General features: G+C 29.9%; 1 protein-coding gene across 1 annotated transcript; it reads left to right on the forward strand.

The window, feature by feature from the left end:
* Nucleotides 1–13436: 13436 nt before the first annotated feature.
* K444DRAFT_31567 (uncharacterized protein) lies at nt 13437–14355 on the forward strand. Its single transcript, XM_024871841.1, has 3 exons — nt 13437–13667; nt 13727–13956; nt 14009–14355. Exons 1-3 carry the CDS (start codon nt 13630–13632, stop codon nt 14227–14229), a joined length of 489 nt encoding a protein of 162 aa, XP_024734542.1. The 5' UTR covers nt 13437–13629; the 3' UTR covers nt 14230–14355.
* Nucleotides 14356–14375: the final 20 nt, after the last annotated feature.

Genomic DNA, 14375 nt, shown 5'->3' on the forward strand with positions numbered 1-14375 from the left:
GCATGCGCTAAAGGCAGAGCCGCAGAGGCAGTTTGCCAGAAATTTCACTGCAATTTTAGCGTCTAAGGAGAGGACGAGTTCATCGGGCATAGGCTGAAGAACCGAGCTACTGCACCACAGCCTGAGGAGCGCCGGTCTCGTGCACTGCAATTTTAGCGTTAACGAGGGACGGACACCGCACGGATGACACCAAGTAGCCCCATCGAATGTCACCAAACATCTCACTGCAATTTTAGCGTTAACGAGGAGGAACGACGACGGCTCGCACACCGAGAATCATGTGTTGGCACGAGGCTCTGGGAGCCGCGCTGCAACTTCCCTACTGACTGTGTAACGAGCCTACCGACATAAGTCTATGGTTTTAGGGCATTTCGCTAAGAAACGAACCCCATAACTATTTTGGACACTTTTAATTTATATTCAGAATTAAGTTTAAAGGCCTTCTAAACTCATTCTAGCTTTTGTTATTTTATACGCTTGAATTATATAAGGTTTTAATCTATAGTTATCGAGAAATCGTGAAGTGAAGTGCGCGACTTCGGTTTTTGCGATGCCTGAAAACATCGCTAAAACCATAGACTTATGTCGGTAGGCTCGTAACGGTCCCGAGCACTGCAATTTTAGCGTAGAAGGAGAGAACGAGTGTGGACTGATTCCCGTTCAAACACCAGGCATAATGCGTTGGCAATCTTTGCCGGTAGGAGGCACGGAGGTTCAGCTGGTCGTCCCCGCAATGGGGGAAACACTGCAATTTTAGCATCCAAGTGAGGAACGAATATGAGGCTAACGAACCGGTTCCCCTCGTTAACGCTAAAATTGCAGTGCTTGGCTCGGGCGAGAATTTCTTGCTTGAATGCCATGTCGCCTCTCGTTGACGCTAAAATTGAAGTGTAGTAAATGGTTCGGTTCTTTAGCCTTGCGCCCGATAAATTCGTTCTCTCCTTTGACGCTAAAATTGCAGTGCTGAATTCATCTGATCTCACAAACTCAGCTTTAAGCCAGCCACGATCTCAAAGACCACCTTCCGCGCCAAACTTTGCTAATATATATATTGTGAGTTTTTATTAAGGGCTTCCGATACACTATAATTTTAGCGCCCAAGGGGAGAACGAATTTATCGGGTATAGGCTAAAGAGCCGAGCTACTGCATTACAGGAGCGTCGGTATCGTGCACTGCAATTTAGCGTTAATGAGGAGAGACGACATGCATACCTAGTATATTCGAGATGCCAAAACACTGCAGTTTTAGCGTTAATGAGGAGGAACGACGAGGGCTCGCACACCGATAATCATGTGTTGGCACGAGGCTCCGGGAGCCGCACTGCAACCTCTCCCATATGAGGCCTGCCTCCTGTGAAGGCAGGCCTAATAACGTGACGTGGCGGATACGAGGGAGAGATTCGTGAGAAAGGGGGGAGAGGGAGGGCGAGGAGTAAAGGAGACTTGGTATTGCGCCTTCGTATGTTTATTGTTAATACGCCCGTCTAAGGGAGCTTTGGGCTACCTGGGGTGCTTTCTATAGGGTTTTGTTTATATAGTCCAGTACTTTTGAATATAGTATGGTTTCTAAAGGAGAATATTCTTAGTACTATTATCCGATATTCCTGATAATAATTGACGGCTAAGGTCGAGCCAGTATAAGTAAGGAGAAATATAGCAGGTATTAATCTCTTGATTCCACTTACTATTCTATTAGCGGTATAGCTATATATATATAAGATACCTGAAGATATCTTTAAAGCCCTTTACAGAAAACCAGATCCGAAAGCTTTCAAACTAATTTAAACTATAAAGGTTAATATTAAAGCAATACTTCTCGGTAAACTTGTAGAAATCCTGCGGCTATTAGTAGTAATATAGTATTTATAGCCTCGAGCCCGAAGCCTTACCTTACCGGCCTCTCTTATATAAGGATATCTCGGCCTTATTTACTATAATTTTAAAGGTTTCAGGAATAGTAGTAGTATTACTACCAGAGAATACAGATAGAATTATAGGATAAATAATAAGATTATAGAGCTTCTTATATTATTTATTTGAGAGATATATTATCCGCTTTCTGAGGCTATAATACCTGAGCTATACTATAGGAAAAATTATATAAATATTAAAAACCATTTAGTTTGGTAGTATTATAAAGAGAATACTAGGGATATTCTCTAGTAGAACTATCCAGTAGCCCTTTAAAGCCTCGTTATTATCTATACTTAGCCTAATACTATATATCTTTCCAGATATTAGAAGGTTAGTATATAGATAAAATAATATACCGTTTTTGAAACTACTAAAACTTATAGTCTTACTATATATACTATTAATATCTGGTATATTAAATAGAATACGGTTACCTGTCTAATACTCGTTATTAAATATATAAAGCTTAGTATGGGCTCTAATAAGCTCGATAAGCAATAATTAGATAATTGCGCTAATTTGTTAATAATCGATAATTATCGATAATTGGTAATAATTATTATTCTAGGCAATAAGGGGCCCGGCAGAATCTGCCCCTTCTACTCTCTATTCCAATTAATTAATTAATTAATTAATTAATCTTTATACTAGTTCTTTAAAGAATATAACTAATTTGAGATATATTAAAAAAGTAATAATTTAAGTTATTGCTTTATTAATCTAATAGCTAGCTAACTGCTTTGCCTTAGATATAAAGGTTAATTTCCTGACGCCTAATCTAGTTACTTTACTAGTAACCCAAGTAAACTAACTACCCTATAGTACTGCTATAAGGCGTTTGCTAACCTTACTAATACCTATTATTTCTAATCTCATTTATTGGACTAGCTTCATATCCTTTTTCTAAATAGTAATCCGCTTTATATAAATAGCTATAAGGTTTGTTACTGGAATTAGATTAGTATAAAAATTAGTATAATTAAGAAAAATAACTTATACTCAAACTTCGTAACAAGAAGCGCCTCCGCAGACTCTTATAAAGTATATAAAGCCGAAGCTTGAATATATATATCTTGTCCACTTTTCTGAGCCAAAATCTCTTTTACTAATTAATGAAATGGTGCCTTTGGAATTAATAAATTAGTACTTCTCTAATATTTTCTGATTTCTTAAAAGGCCTTAGCTATAAATCCAGTTAGTAGATATACTAATATTTTTACTAATTAACTAATTACTAGGTTTGAACCTATATTTTCTCTTTTATATAATAGCAGAAATATAGCCTTTTCCGCCAAGTGTCTTTCTTGAAGCCTTGCCTGCAAGAGCCTTTCTAGAAGTAATACGCTTGCTATTAGTTTGCTTGGTTTGTACTATAGTTGAATAATTAACTAGAGATTGCAATTACTATATCTTAATTAGTATAGTAATTAATATAAATCAAGAGATATACTGTTACGGGTACGGCATTCAGGGCTTGGAAAGCAAGGTAGAAGGTCCCTTACGAAGACGATTCAAAGCTAAGGAAGGGAAAACTAGAATACAGGAGGCTTCGAGGGAATATATGCACCCCATAGTGCGCTAGTCCCGAAGGGGCTTAGCCTTCTAAATATCTCCAGTGCATTCCAAGCATACTTCCCTAGCGAGGCGGCCGCGTCACGTGCGTCTAGGAGGCATCTGGCATCTGGGAATCGTGACATATACTATAGAAGGGATTAATTGAGGGCGGATTGAAGTAATATAGTTGAAGGAAAGGTATTAGCTAAGGTGAAGTGACAGGAAAGAGTAAGGTAATAGCTTAAAAAATTTTTTATATATCTTAAAAGTGAATTATTTTATATTATAAAGTCAATTTTATTTCACCTTACCTCGCTTACCTTTCAATCTCTTCTTAATAACTCAACTATACTACTATATAACTCTATACTATAACCTATAAGTTAGTATTCTAATATACTAATTAATTTACTAATCTCTATATAGATCGTCCTTATAGTATATTCTATAGTAATAAACTATAATTAGTATATCGAATATATTAGTAATTATAAAATATTACCGATTATTATTGAATTATTTTCAGAGCCTGAAATAAGTCTATACTTATATTATATTAATCTTTATACTAATTATAATATTATAGAATAGTAGCTATATTAATATAGTATCTCAACTAGCCTCTTCTATTAGATCTGTCCGTACTACTACTTGTAAGAGAAAAGTACTAACGGATCTATCTCAAAACCCAAATATTATAAAAGTATATAAGTATAATAAAGCTCTTATAAAAGATCTTATTTATACTAAGATTAAGAAGGCAAAGGTAGTAAATTAAAGTATAATTATAGTAGCAAAATATAAGATAGTAAGCTTAATAGTATATAAAAGTACTTTACTATTAAGATAGCAAGAAATAGTATAGAAGTCTACTATAAGTATTAAATTAAGGAGGTATTTTCAGAATATTCCTATATTAATCTTTATACTAATCTGGCTTTAGAAAATAATAAGGAAAGAATTAGAAAGCAGTTAAATAATTATATTATATAGTACTAGTTATATAGTGCTACTATATATAACTTAGCGTATAGCCAGTACTTTTAGCCGGGCATATAGCCTTTAGCTTAATTCAAGCTCTTTACTACTACTATAATATTATCTTATTATAATAAATTACTTAGCTATAGTAAGTATAGTAATTTATATATAGCTTGGGATAATAGTAATCCGGTATAAAAAGATATTAAATATAATTTCGAGAATAATATATAGTTTAAAGAAATATAGAAGACTAAAGAAAAGCTTAATTAAGAGAAAGAGATTAAGTGAGTTTCAGAGAATAAAATAAAAGAAAAGGCTAATAGTATATAAAAAGCTTTAGCTAAGATATATAACCTCTTTTTAGATTAGTATAAAGATTAGTATAAAACTAACTAAAATAGAAATATAAATATATTAAATTTATAGTATAGTAGGAAACTTAGTAAAAGAAAAAGAGATCCTTATTTTATAAAATTAAATTATTATATAGTAAATATGGATTTTACTTATTTTTATATTAATTACTAATTATTATATAGTAACTATATTATACTTATTAGTTCTACTAAATTCTTTATACTAGGCAAAAAGGCTATTTAGAGAAATTTAGCTAGTTAGATATAAGGAAATAATAAATAAATTAACCTTTCTAGTTCTACTATTTAGTAGCCAGAATCCGAGGCTAAGTTAAATATTACTAGCTTTTACTTTTCTACTAAATCTCGAAAAGGCTATAAAGTAATAATACTACTAGTATATACTAGAAAAAAGCTAAAGAATAACTTATACTAATATATCTTTCTATCTAATTCTAAATTATAGGTTATAAAAGATATTATAGCTATTTAATAATATTTAAGAAACTTCTTTAGTAAAAGTAATAATTAGCTAGGTACTATATCTTTAAGATACTAATAATTATAAATTATAAAGAAAACAATTATAATTATACTAATTTTTATACTAATTTTACTATTTTTTACTAGTATTAATAAAAATACTTAAAATTCTACTTCTTTTCTAATACTTTAAGTATTCTACTATCTCTAAAGTCTTAGCTATTATTTAGGTTCTATCTTATAATATTATATAGTAAGTATCTAAAAAGATTCGCTCTATTTTAGTACTTATTACTAGAATTAAAAGAATATTAATTACTATAAGTAAGAGCTTTAGCTAGTACTTTCTTTATATATTTTAATACTATTATTAAAGTATAGACAAGTTTCTAATATTATATAGCTTCTTCTAATAATAATTCTTGTATTTGTCTTAACTTACCGGCTATATATATTTCTCTAATATCTAAGTAATCTTATTAAAATTGTCTAGTTCTTTCTCTACTAGCTATTTAATTTCCTTAACTAGTACCGAACTATTAGAAATAAATATCTAATCTCGATATTTCTCCCAAAGCTTTTTAACTTTAGTTAAGATAGGCTAAACTCATCTTTTCTCTCAATTAGCTCTAATATACTTTATATAGCAATTCGGATAAAGTATAAAAGCGGTAATATAAAAAGATATATTAAAGACTTTCTATTCTTTCCGGATTCGAGTATAAAAGTCTTTATTATTTATATATATATTCTATTATATTATAGTCAGTATTATTAATTCAAGTAATAAAGATTAATATAAAGATTAATATAAAAATTAGTATAAAAATTATTACTTACTAGTAATCTATTAAATATTCGAATTAAAATATCTATTATAAAAAGCATTTAATTAATAGTTATAATATCTCCTTAAGTCTTAAAAATAGCTCTATAAAATGGTTTGAGAAAGATAGAAATTATTTAAAGCCTTTTCTAGTTTTCTAAACTAAGGTAATCTAATTTTAGATCTGCAAAATATTTCTTATAATAGATATTAAAATAAATATACTACTAAAAAGTAATATTAAGTATTATATACTAGCTATTTCATTATATCCGATTATTAAAAGAAATTATTCTTCTAGTAAGAGCTTTAAATCTAGTAATCTGACTAGAAAAGTAATAAATATATATAATAATATTATAAAGCTAGCCTAATAGTTTCAAAAGTCGAAATTTCATTTGTTTTTTCTTATTACTTAATAGGGCTTTCAAATCTCCTAAGTTCTCTTATTTATTAAGTGCCTTTAATTCTCTATTTATAAAAACATTATAAAATAAAAAGGCTTATATAGAAAAATTAATAATATATCCTAAATAATAAATCCGCTATTATAAAACATCCTATTCTAATCCTTTTTCCCTTAGTAAATAAGCCTAAATAGCTCGATATAATATACTATTTATACTAGTATTATTACTAATAATAGCTCTAAATTATTTAGTAATACTATAGTCTTAAAATACAGGTTATAAAATCGTAAATTAGTCTTCTTCTAAATAATCTAGTACTATATAAAGAGCTAGAAGGGCCTTTATATAATTCTTATCTTATTATTTAATAAAATATATAATAATACCTAAAAGAAGATATTCTTATAAAGAAGTTCAGATATTAAGAGTAAAATAAATACTTGAAACTATAGACTAGAGTTTTCATTATATAATATTCTTTAAGCTAATCTAGTACTTCCTAAGCTTTTTTCTTATATAAGAGTAAGTTATAAAAAGAAAAAACTAAGATTCTGAATTAAGTATTCGATAAAAGATATGAAATTCGGGCTATTTAATTACTTGAAAAGATAGATTATAAATAATAATTAATAAAATTAAAGCTTTATAAATTACTACCTAATTAAGATATTATTAAAAGATATATATATTAATTTCAGTTATTTGGCCAGATAACTCTACTTATAAATAAAGCTATTATAGTTAGTTAATTACTTTTAATTAAAGTAAACTAATTTCCGATCTGCTTTTAATAGTAATATTATATACTAACTTGAGATAATTATATTAATTAGTAAAAACTAAAGTCGAATAAATATTTAGTAGATTTTTCTTTTTATAAGAAAAACAATAGTAGTATTTAGGTAATTCTTCTATATCTAGATACCCGAGATAAGTATAAGCCTAAATAGCTCTTATAAGTTCTCTCTATTTAGAATTAGATTTGAATTAAGTTAAATCTATATTAGTAGAGGCTTAATAGATTAATAAGGCAGATTCAGAAGCTATATTTAAATAATAGAAGATAAAATACTATTATATATTAAAGAAAGAATAAAAGAAAATATAAAAATTTTAATTTTTTTTAGAAAAAATAATAGTATAAATCTTAGTATTATATATTAAATACTAGCTAGTCTATATTATATAATAGACTATTAAATAGAAAATATAATAATATATTTATAATAATCTACTTTTATACTAATCTTTATACTAATTAGTTTATAATTAAACTAGAAAGCTATAATAGGGCTTATTTAATAGCTAGGCCTACTTTTATTAATAATTATTAAGGTAATAGGGCTCGCTAGCTAGCTAGGCCTACTTTTATTAATAATTATTAAGGTAATAGGGCTTGCTTAATAGCTAGCTAGGCCTACTTTTATTAATAATTATTAAGGTAATAAGACTCGCTTAATAGCTAGCTAGGCCCACTTTTATTAATAGAATTATTAATAACTAGATTAAATACTAGCTAGTCTATATTATATAATAGACTATTAAATAAAAAATTAAAAAGTCTAATAATATAGTAATAATAATATACTTTTATACTAATCTTAATACTAATTAGTTTATAATTAAACTAGAAAGCCATAATAGGGCTCATTTAATAGCTAGACCTACTTTTATTAATAATAATTATTAATATTAATTATTTATTAATTACTTAGCTAATAATAATTACTAATTAATAATTTCAATTAATAATTTATTAGAGTCTATACTAATAAAGCTTCCGGTACTATTTATTATTCTAGAAACAGCCCTTATATATTAGCCGCTTTATTAAGTATAAGAGAAAATAGGCCTTAATAGTAAGATTAGGAATTACTTTTATTATATATCTTCTAGTTATTAAAGCTTTCTTTCTATAGTAAATATATCTTTTACTAATAAAATTAGAAATATAGTAGTTTTATACTATTTTCGAATTAGTATAAAAGGCTATTTTACCTAATTCTTTATATATCTTATAAGAATTATTATTTACCTCAAGTATTTTATAGTATTTAGTAAACTATATATTATAATTATTATTAGAATAAAAAAGGCTACTTTTAAAATATTTAATAAAATATTCTATAGTATTAAATTTAGAAATAGAACTATTACTAGTAAGCCAGGTATTATCTAACTTATAAGAGATACTATTCTATATAAAAGAATCTAGTTTATTAAATTAAGGGTTTTTAAATAGCTTATTATTATAGTATAAAGAAATATTCTAACTTATAAGAACTTTATTCTAGAAATCTAGATTAATTACTATCTAAGAACTAATAAGCTTATTTTATATAGCCTATAACTATATTAGTTTCTGGACTAAGAAAATAAATATTAGAGCCTTATTAATAGCTATTAATAAGGTCTTATATTATAAGATATTTAAAAAAATAAGGTAATATAACTTATAGCTTATAGAATTAAATAAAAAGTAAGTAGAAAAAAATATAATATAGCTTACTATAATATATATTACTATTAGATTTAACCTAATATAAGTCAAGCTATATAGCCTAACTAGATTCTAATTATTATTACTATTACTAGTAATATTATATAGCTACTTATAAATTATACCTTAATATAAAGTATATCCTCTCTAATAATATAATATAGTCTATATATAAATTATAAATAAACTAGCTTTAGCTAAATTATATTTATAAATAAGTTAACTAGTTATATAGCCTTAAGAAATAATTAATTAATTTCTACTCGAATTACTTTTTCTAGTATAAAAACTAATAATATATATACCGCTTATATATAATAAACTCTAGATATTAGTTATAAGGCTATAGTTCTAGAGTAATAGTTTATTTTTTAGATAAGAGATCGGGTATTTCTATTTTTTATAGAATTTAGTAAAAATAAAAAATAAAAGTTTTCCTTAATTAAATATAGTAATATATTTCTATTAGTATTTTTAATCTCGGGAAGTCTTCTAAAGGCAGGTATATATATAGTACTAGGCAAAATATAAGCTATAAAAATAGTTACTTATACTAGAGTTTATATATTACTATTTCTTATAGACTTTAGTAAAAATTAAAAATAAAGATCCTCTTTAATTCCCTTAATTAAAGGTAGTACTATATTTCTAATTATATTATTTATCTTATAATAGCTTCTAAAGATAAATATATAAGTAATATAAGCTATCTACTAGTATAAGTTCAAATACTTTTAGTTATTTATATCCAAAATAACTAGCTATTTGGGTCGGCTTATAATTCTAGTATCTGTAGCTATTAGGCCTTAATAAGCTATTATATTATTATTTTCTATTAAAGCTAGTACTTTTTTAATTAATAAAATAATAGAATTAATATATTATTCTAGATTATAGTTAAGCTTTAGATTAGAGAAATAGTCCGGCCTTAAGCCTATATATATATTTATATATAAATACTTTACTATTCTATTAGATATAGGGAAGTTCAAATTAGTTACTATATTCGAGAATAAAAAGTTATTTATAGTTTAATTTATTTTTAGAGAAAGAAATTCTATATCTATTATTATAGAAAATCTATATATAACAGGTTTCAATATTAGTTTAACTAGTATCTCCTTTAGTAAGTAAGATTTATAATTATATATAAATTTATTATAGTTAAAAGGCTTAGATTTCTAGCTAGTATTACCTAAATAGAGATTAGCTATAGTCTAATAATAATATTTCAAGAAATAAATCTATTTCTATTTACCTTACTAGAGTATTTTAAAATAGTATATATTAGCTATATATTATTCTTACTTATTAAGCTTGTTTTATTTATCTAGAAATATAATCTTTTTAGGTAATATATTAGATAATTATAGGTAATATTCTACTCTAGAGAATTAGTAATATATCTAGTTAAATAAAGAACTACTACTTAGAAGCTACTACTATTATATCTGTCTTTAGCTCAGTAATATATATATAAATAGCTTAAAATACCTTAGTCTAATCTATTACTAGTTATTTCTCCAGAAAAGTCTTATAATATAAGTAAAGCTAGGCCCTTACTAACGGGCATTAATAAGGGTCTTCGTCTAAAGTATTCTATATAATAGAACTATAGGCTTGTAATAGTCTGCTTCTTCGGACAATAATTATAAATAGGGTAAAACTAAATACTTATTTATAGGTATTAATAAAGATCTATTCTATAAGTATTCTAGATATTATTATCTATAATACTTAAATATAATTCTACTATTACTAATTCTCTAGTATAATATTTATAGCTTTAGGTACTTTAATAACAAATCTCATATATTAGTTACTAGATAAAAATTCATTTTAATAAGAACTAATAGAATTAATAATTAGCCGGAATTATTAATAAGAACTCTAATAAAAGTACTAATAACTTTCTTATTAATCAAGTTTATTAATAAGCTATTAATAAAACATTTAATAATATAGCTAAGATTTATTAGTTAGCCTTATATCTATAATTCTAACTAGCTATAAAATTAGGAATCTAAATAAATATCTTTTTATAATATTTACTTACCCTAAATAACTTATAAAGCCATAAGTTATTTAGAATAAATATTATAAAATAATATTTATTTAGACTTAAAAAAAAGACTCTCTTAGACTCTCCTTTATAAGAGTATAGTTTAAGGGCAAGACAGACTATAATAGGAAAAAGTATAGCCTATACTATATTTATATTCTTATAGGAGCAAGGTACTAATTTATAGGGTAAGTAAAGCCCTAAAAGTTTATAACTAGCAAATTATTATATAATATTTGAAAATTAAAATAAGTAAATAATAACTTAAACTTAGGCTAGGCTTATTACTGAAAAAAAGAATATTTAATATATATTTAAATTCTGTTTTATTTAATTAGAACTTTAATTATAATTAATTAAAGGAATAATAAAATTAATTAAAGAAATAATAAAGGTAAGAGAAAGATAAATATAAGGAGCAAGGAATTTTAATAGAATAAACTCGCTTAAATTATAATAACTATCTCTAAGCTTATTAGCTAAAATTCTCTATATTAACCTTTCTTATTAAAAACTTATCAAAAATCCTAACTTTAATACGATATTTGCCCTTCTAGTAACTAGCTAATAAGTAACCTAATAAGTAACTAGTTAAGCAAATAACTAGCTATTACTAGAGAATAATTACTATATAAGAGTTTGAGTTAAGAAATATATTAATTCTAGATATAAGATAAAGTATAAGAACTTAAAAAAGTTCTTTATATTTTAAAGAATTCAACCGAGATTATATAATATCCAAGTATAGTTCAAGTATATTATTCTATAATAATAAAACCTTATTAGTAGTAACCTCTATATAAATCCGTTATCTATAATAACTGCCTCTAGTAACTATTATTGTGGTGGGGTTTTTTCTCTCTTGTCCCGTAACTACCGTCACGTGTCCTGCTTTCCAGGCATGCTGGCGCTAGTTTAGGGGGTTGCATAAGACCTCCGTCCATACATATGATTAGCCTTCCCAATACATCAACCTTCGGAGCCCCTTATTTTTGACCATTCGTATTATTTCGTTGCTGGTGCTGAGAGTCTTAATATTATTACTTCTACTTATTTAGCTTCCTACCCTCTTTACCTCCACCCACGCATCCAACGCCTATATATGGTCCGATATCCATATAACAATCAAATCCCCATCACATTATCTACTACTATATTTGATACTAGACTAGCTAGAGCCTTTTATAAAGTTCGCTTTCTTCCTACCCTTATTCTTCTTGTACTTGGGTTTGTAAGAGCAGTCCCCCTATTTGCTTGGGTTCCGGTAGATATTCTTGCCAGATCTGGACATGGCATTATCAGTAATATAGACAGCTTCCAGATGCACAGACTTGCCTGTTGTAATAGAGTCGCCAATAATCAATATTTGGAGTAAAGTACCCCATGGGCTAATGTAAATGTCAATTCCCTCTAGTCTGTAGTACTTAAGGCTCAGACCCAAGGCATCGTAATTAGTTCTGTAATTATAAGAAATGAGGTTGTTTCTATTCACTAGTCGAGAACGCGGAATCGAGCATATAGACCTGCGAAATCTGCTGCTTAAACCTCGGCCAACAACCCACTGCGTGAACATTTTGTGCAAGTTTCAGTCACGTGGATCGGAGTGACTGAGCTCGGAGCCGGAATGCAAGGCAATGCAGACACGATCTTGCCGACGTGTAACCAAAGTATTGAGCTGTGCGGACCAGCCTCGCACGGCAGCCCTTTCTCCTGGAAACTACCGGAGCGGTGAGTGACTAGGAGAAAGTTCGGAAGTTCGGAGATCCACAGAGGAAAGCTCGGAGGTCCTACGGGAAAGAGGCTCTAGGGAATTATCCGGGAATTATCCGTAGGCAGCCGTCGATCCTTATCGGGCTCATTAGACCAATCGAATGCCCCAAAACTCGTTAATGGCGCACGACCCATTTGCTTAAGACTCCGGCTTTCCGAAACCCCGACTACTTTACCCCGCATCAGGATACAAGTACTATCCCCCCCCTTGAATAATTACGAGTGGGTCCTTTGGTAACGCCACACTGAAACTTCGTCAGTATCCCCGAATTAGGAAATATCAGGTGCTTTCGAGAGCCGCTATTCGCTATAGACCCTCGATTGCGTGCCTTTAGTGGTGTGAATCGTGGCATGATAGTATGGCGAATATTGGACCCACCCATAATTATTCATGGGAGGGGATAGTATGAGACGCGTTCTCTGCTTCGCCAGTCCTTCGCCCTCTGCTTCGCCAGCTGCTGCTTCCCCAGCTACTTCGCAGTCTGCCTCGCGGGATTGCTAGAGTGAAAACGGTAAGGTGGGCTCTCCTTTCTCGTCCTCTATGGGCGAGCAGCGTGGGCGCTCGCGGGAGGGGAGGAGGGAGTTTAGGTAATCACCTTCCCAGCACGCCGTATAAAAGGCAGCAGGATGGCCTCAAGACAACTTCGGATCAAATCAGCAGTTCCAACTCTGCCAGCACCCTACTCCGAGAACATCTCGCCAGAGAAACGCCCCTTGTTCTCAAGTAGCGTCGACCGCTTTCTCCGTTGCCCGACGAGACAATCTCTGCTATGGCTAAAGATTCCAGGGAGGATGCTTCTGGAGCCATGTATGCCCTTCTCCCATTGCAAATGAAGAAATGTCAATTGACGCCTGCCTTTTGCACAGTCTGGATGACGCTATACAGCAAGCCCGCTGCGTAGAAACAATGGCACGTTTCCTTCGTATGCCTCACGAGAAATTCTTCAAGTTGCTCGACTACATATTTGACAATATGGAGAAAGAGAAGAAGGCGGTTGCATGGGAACTGGAGCCTAACTATGACGAGGCCGTCATTCACAAGAACGAGAGGGTCGTGGTCCCCGAAAAGGACGTGGCACATGGCGGCACCTTGAGTGGTATATTCTTCGCGTCACACTGTACCTATACGATTTTCTAATCACTTGATAGGAGTGGTCCAGGTTACGGCAATATTCGATGGACACCATTCTCTCGCCACCGGCGTTGTGATCTGCAACCAATACGGGCAGATCGTTATAACGGCCGCCCATCCTCTCTACAGCAAGAAATGGGGTTACGCTAAGCGCGTTATAATTAGCGCTGGTGTGGGCAGCATTTCTAGCACTGTCGAGTCTCGCGATGGCATATACGCCGTCGTTCCCTATCCTTAGTTCAATAAGGGCTTGAGGAAGAACGACCTCGGGTTCATCCGCCTGCGGGAACCCTTCGATATAGCTACAGTCACTCCCTTGGAGATTTTTCAGACACCTTTAATCGGTATCGGAACCATAGTTGGATTTTCGAAAGACTTCCCCAC

This window comes from Hyaloscypha bicolor (assembly GCF_002865645.1).
Source record: "Hyaloscypha bicolor E unplaced genomic scaffold K444scaffold_116, whole genome shotgun sequence".
NCBI classification, from domain to species: Eukaryota; Fungi; Ascomycota; class Leotiomycetes; order Helotiales; family Hyaloscyphaceae; genus Hyaloscypha; species Hyaloscypha bicolor.

What these genes read in the sequence shown, in the direction of transcription:
- K444DRAFT_31567 (XM_024871841.1), top strand. Translation starts at nt 13,630, where the DNA reads ATGGCTAAAGATTCCAGGGAGGATGCTTCTGGAGCCAT. An exon ending in GAGGATGCTTCTGGAGCCAT is followed by an intron (nt 13,668 to 13,726) that starts GTATGCCCTTCT and finishes CCTTTTGCACAG; the next exon opens with TCTGGATGACGCTATACAGC. An exon ending in ACATGGCGGCACCTTGAGTG is followed by an intron (nt 13,957 to 14,008) that starts GTATATTCTTCG and finishes ATCACTTGATAG; the next exon opens with GAGTGGTCCAGGTTACGGCA.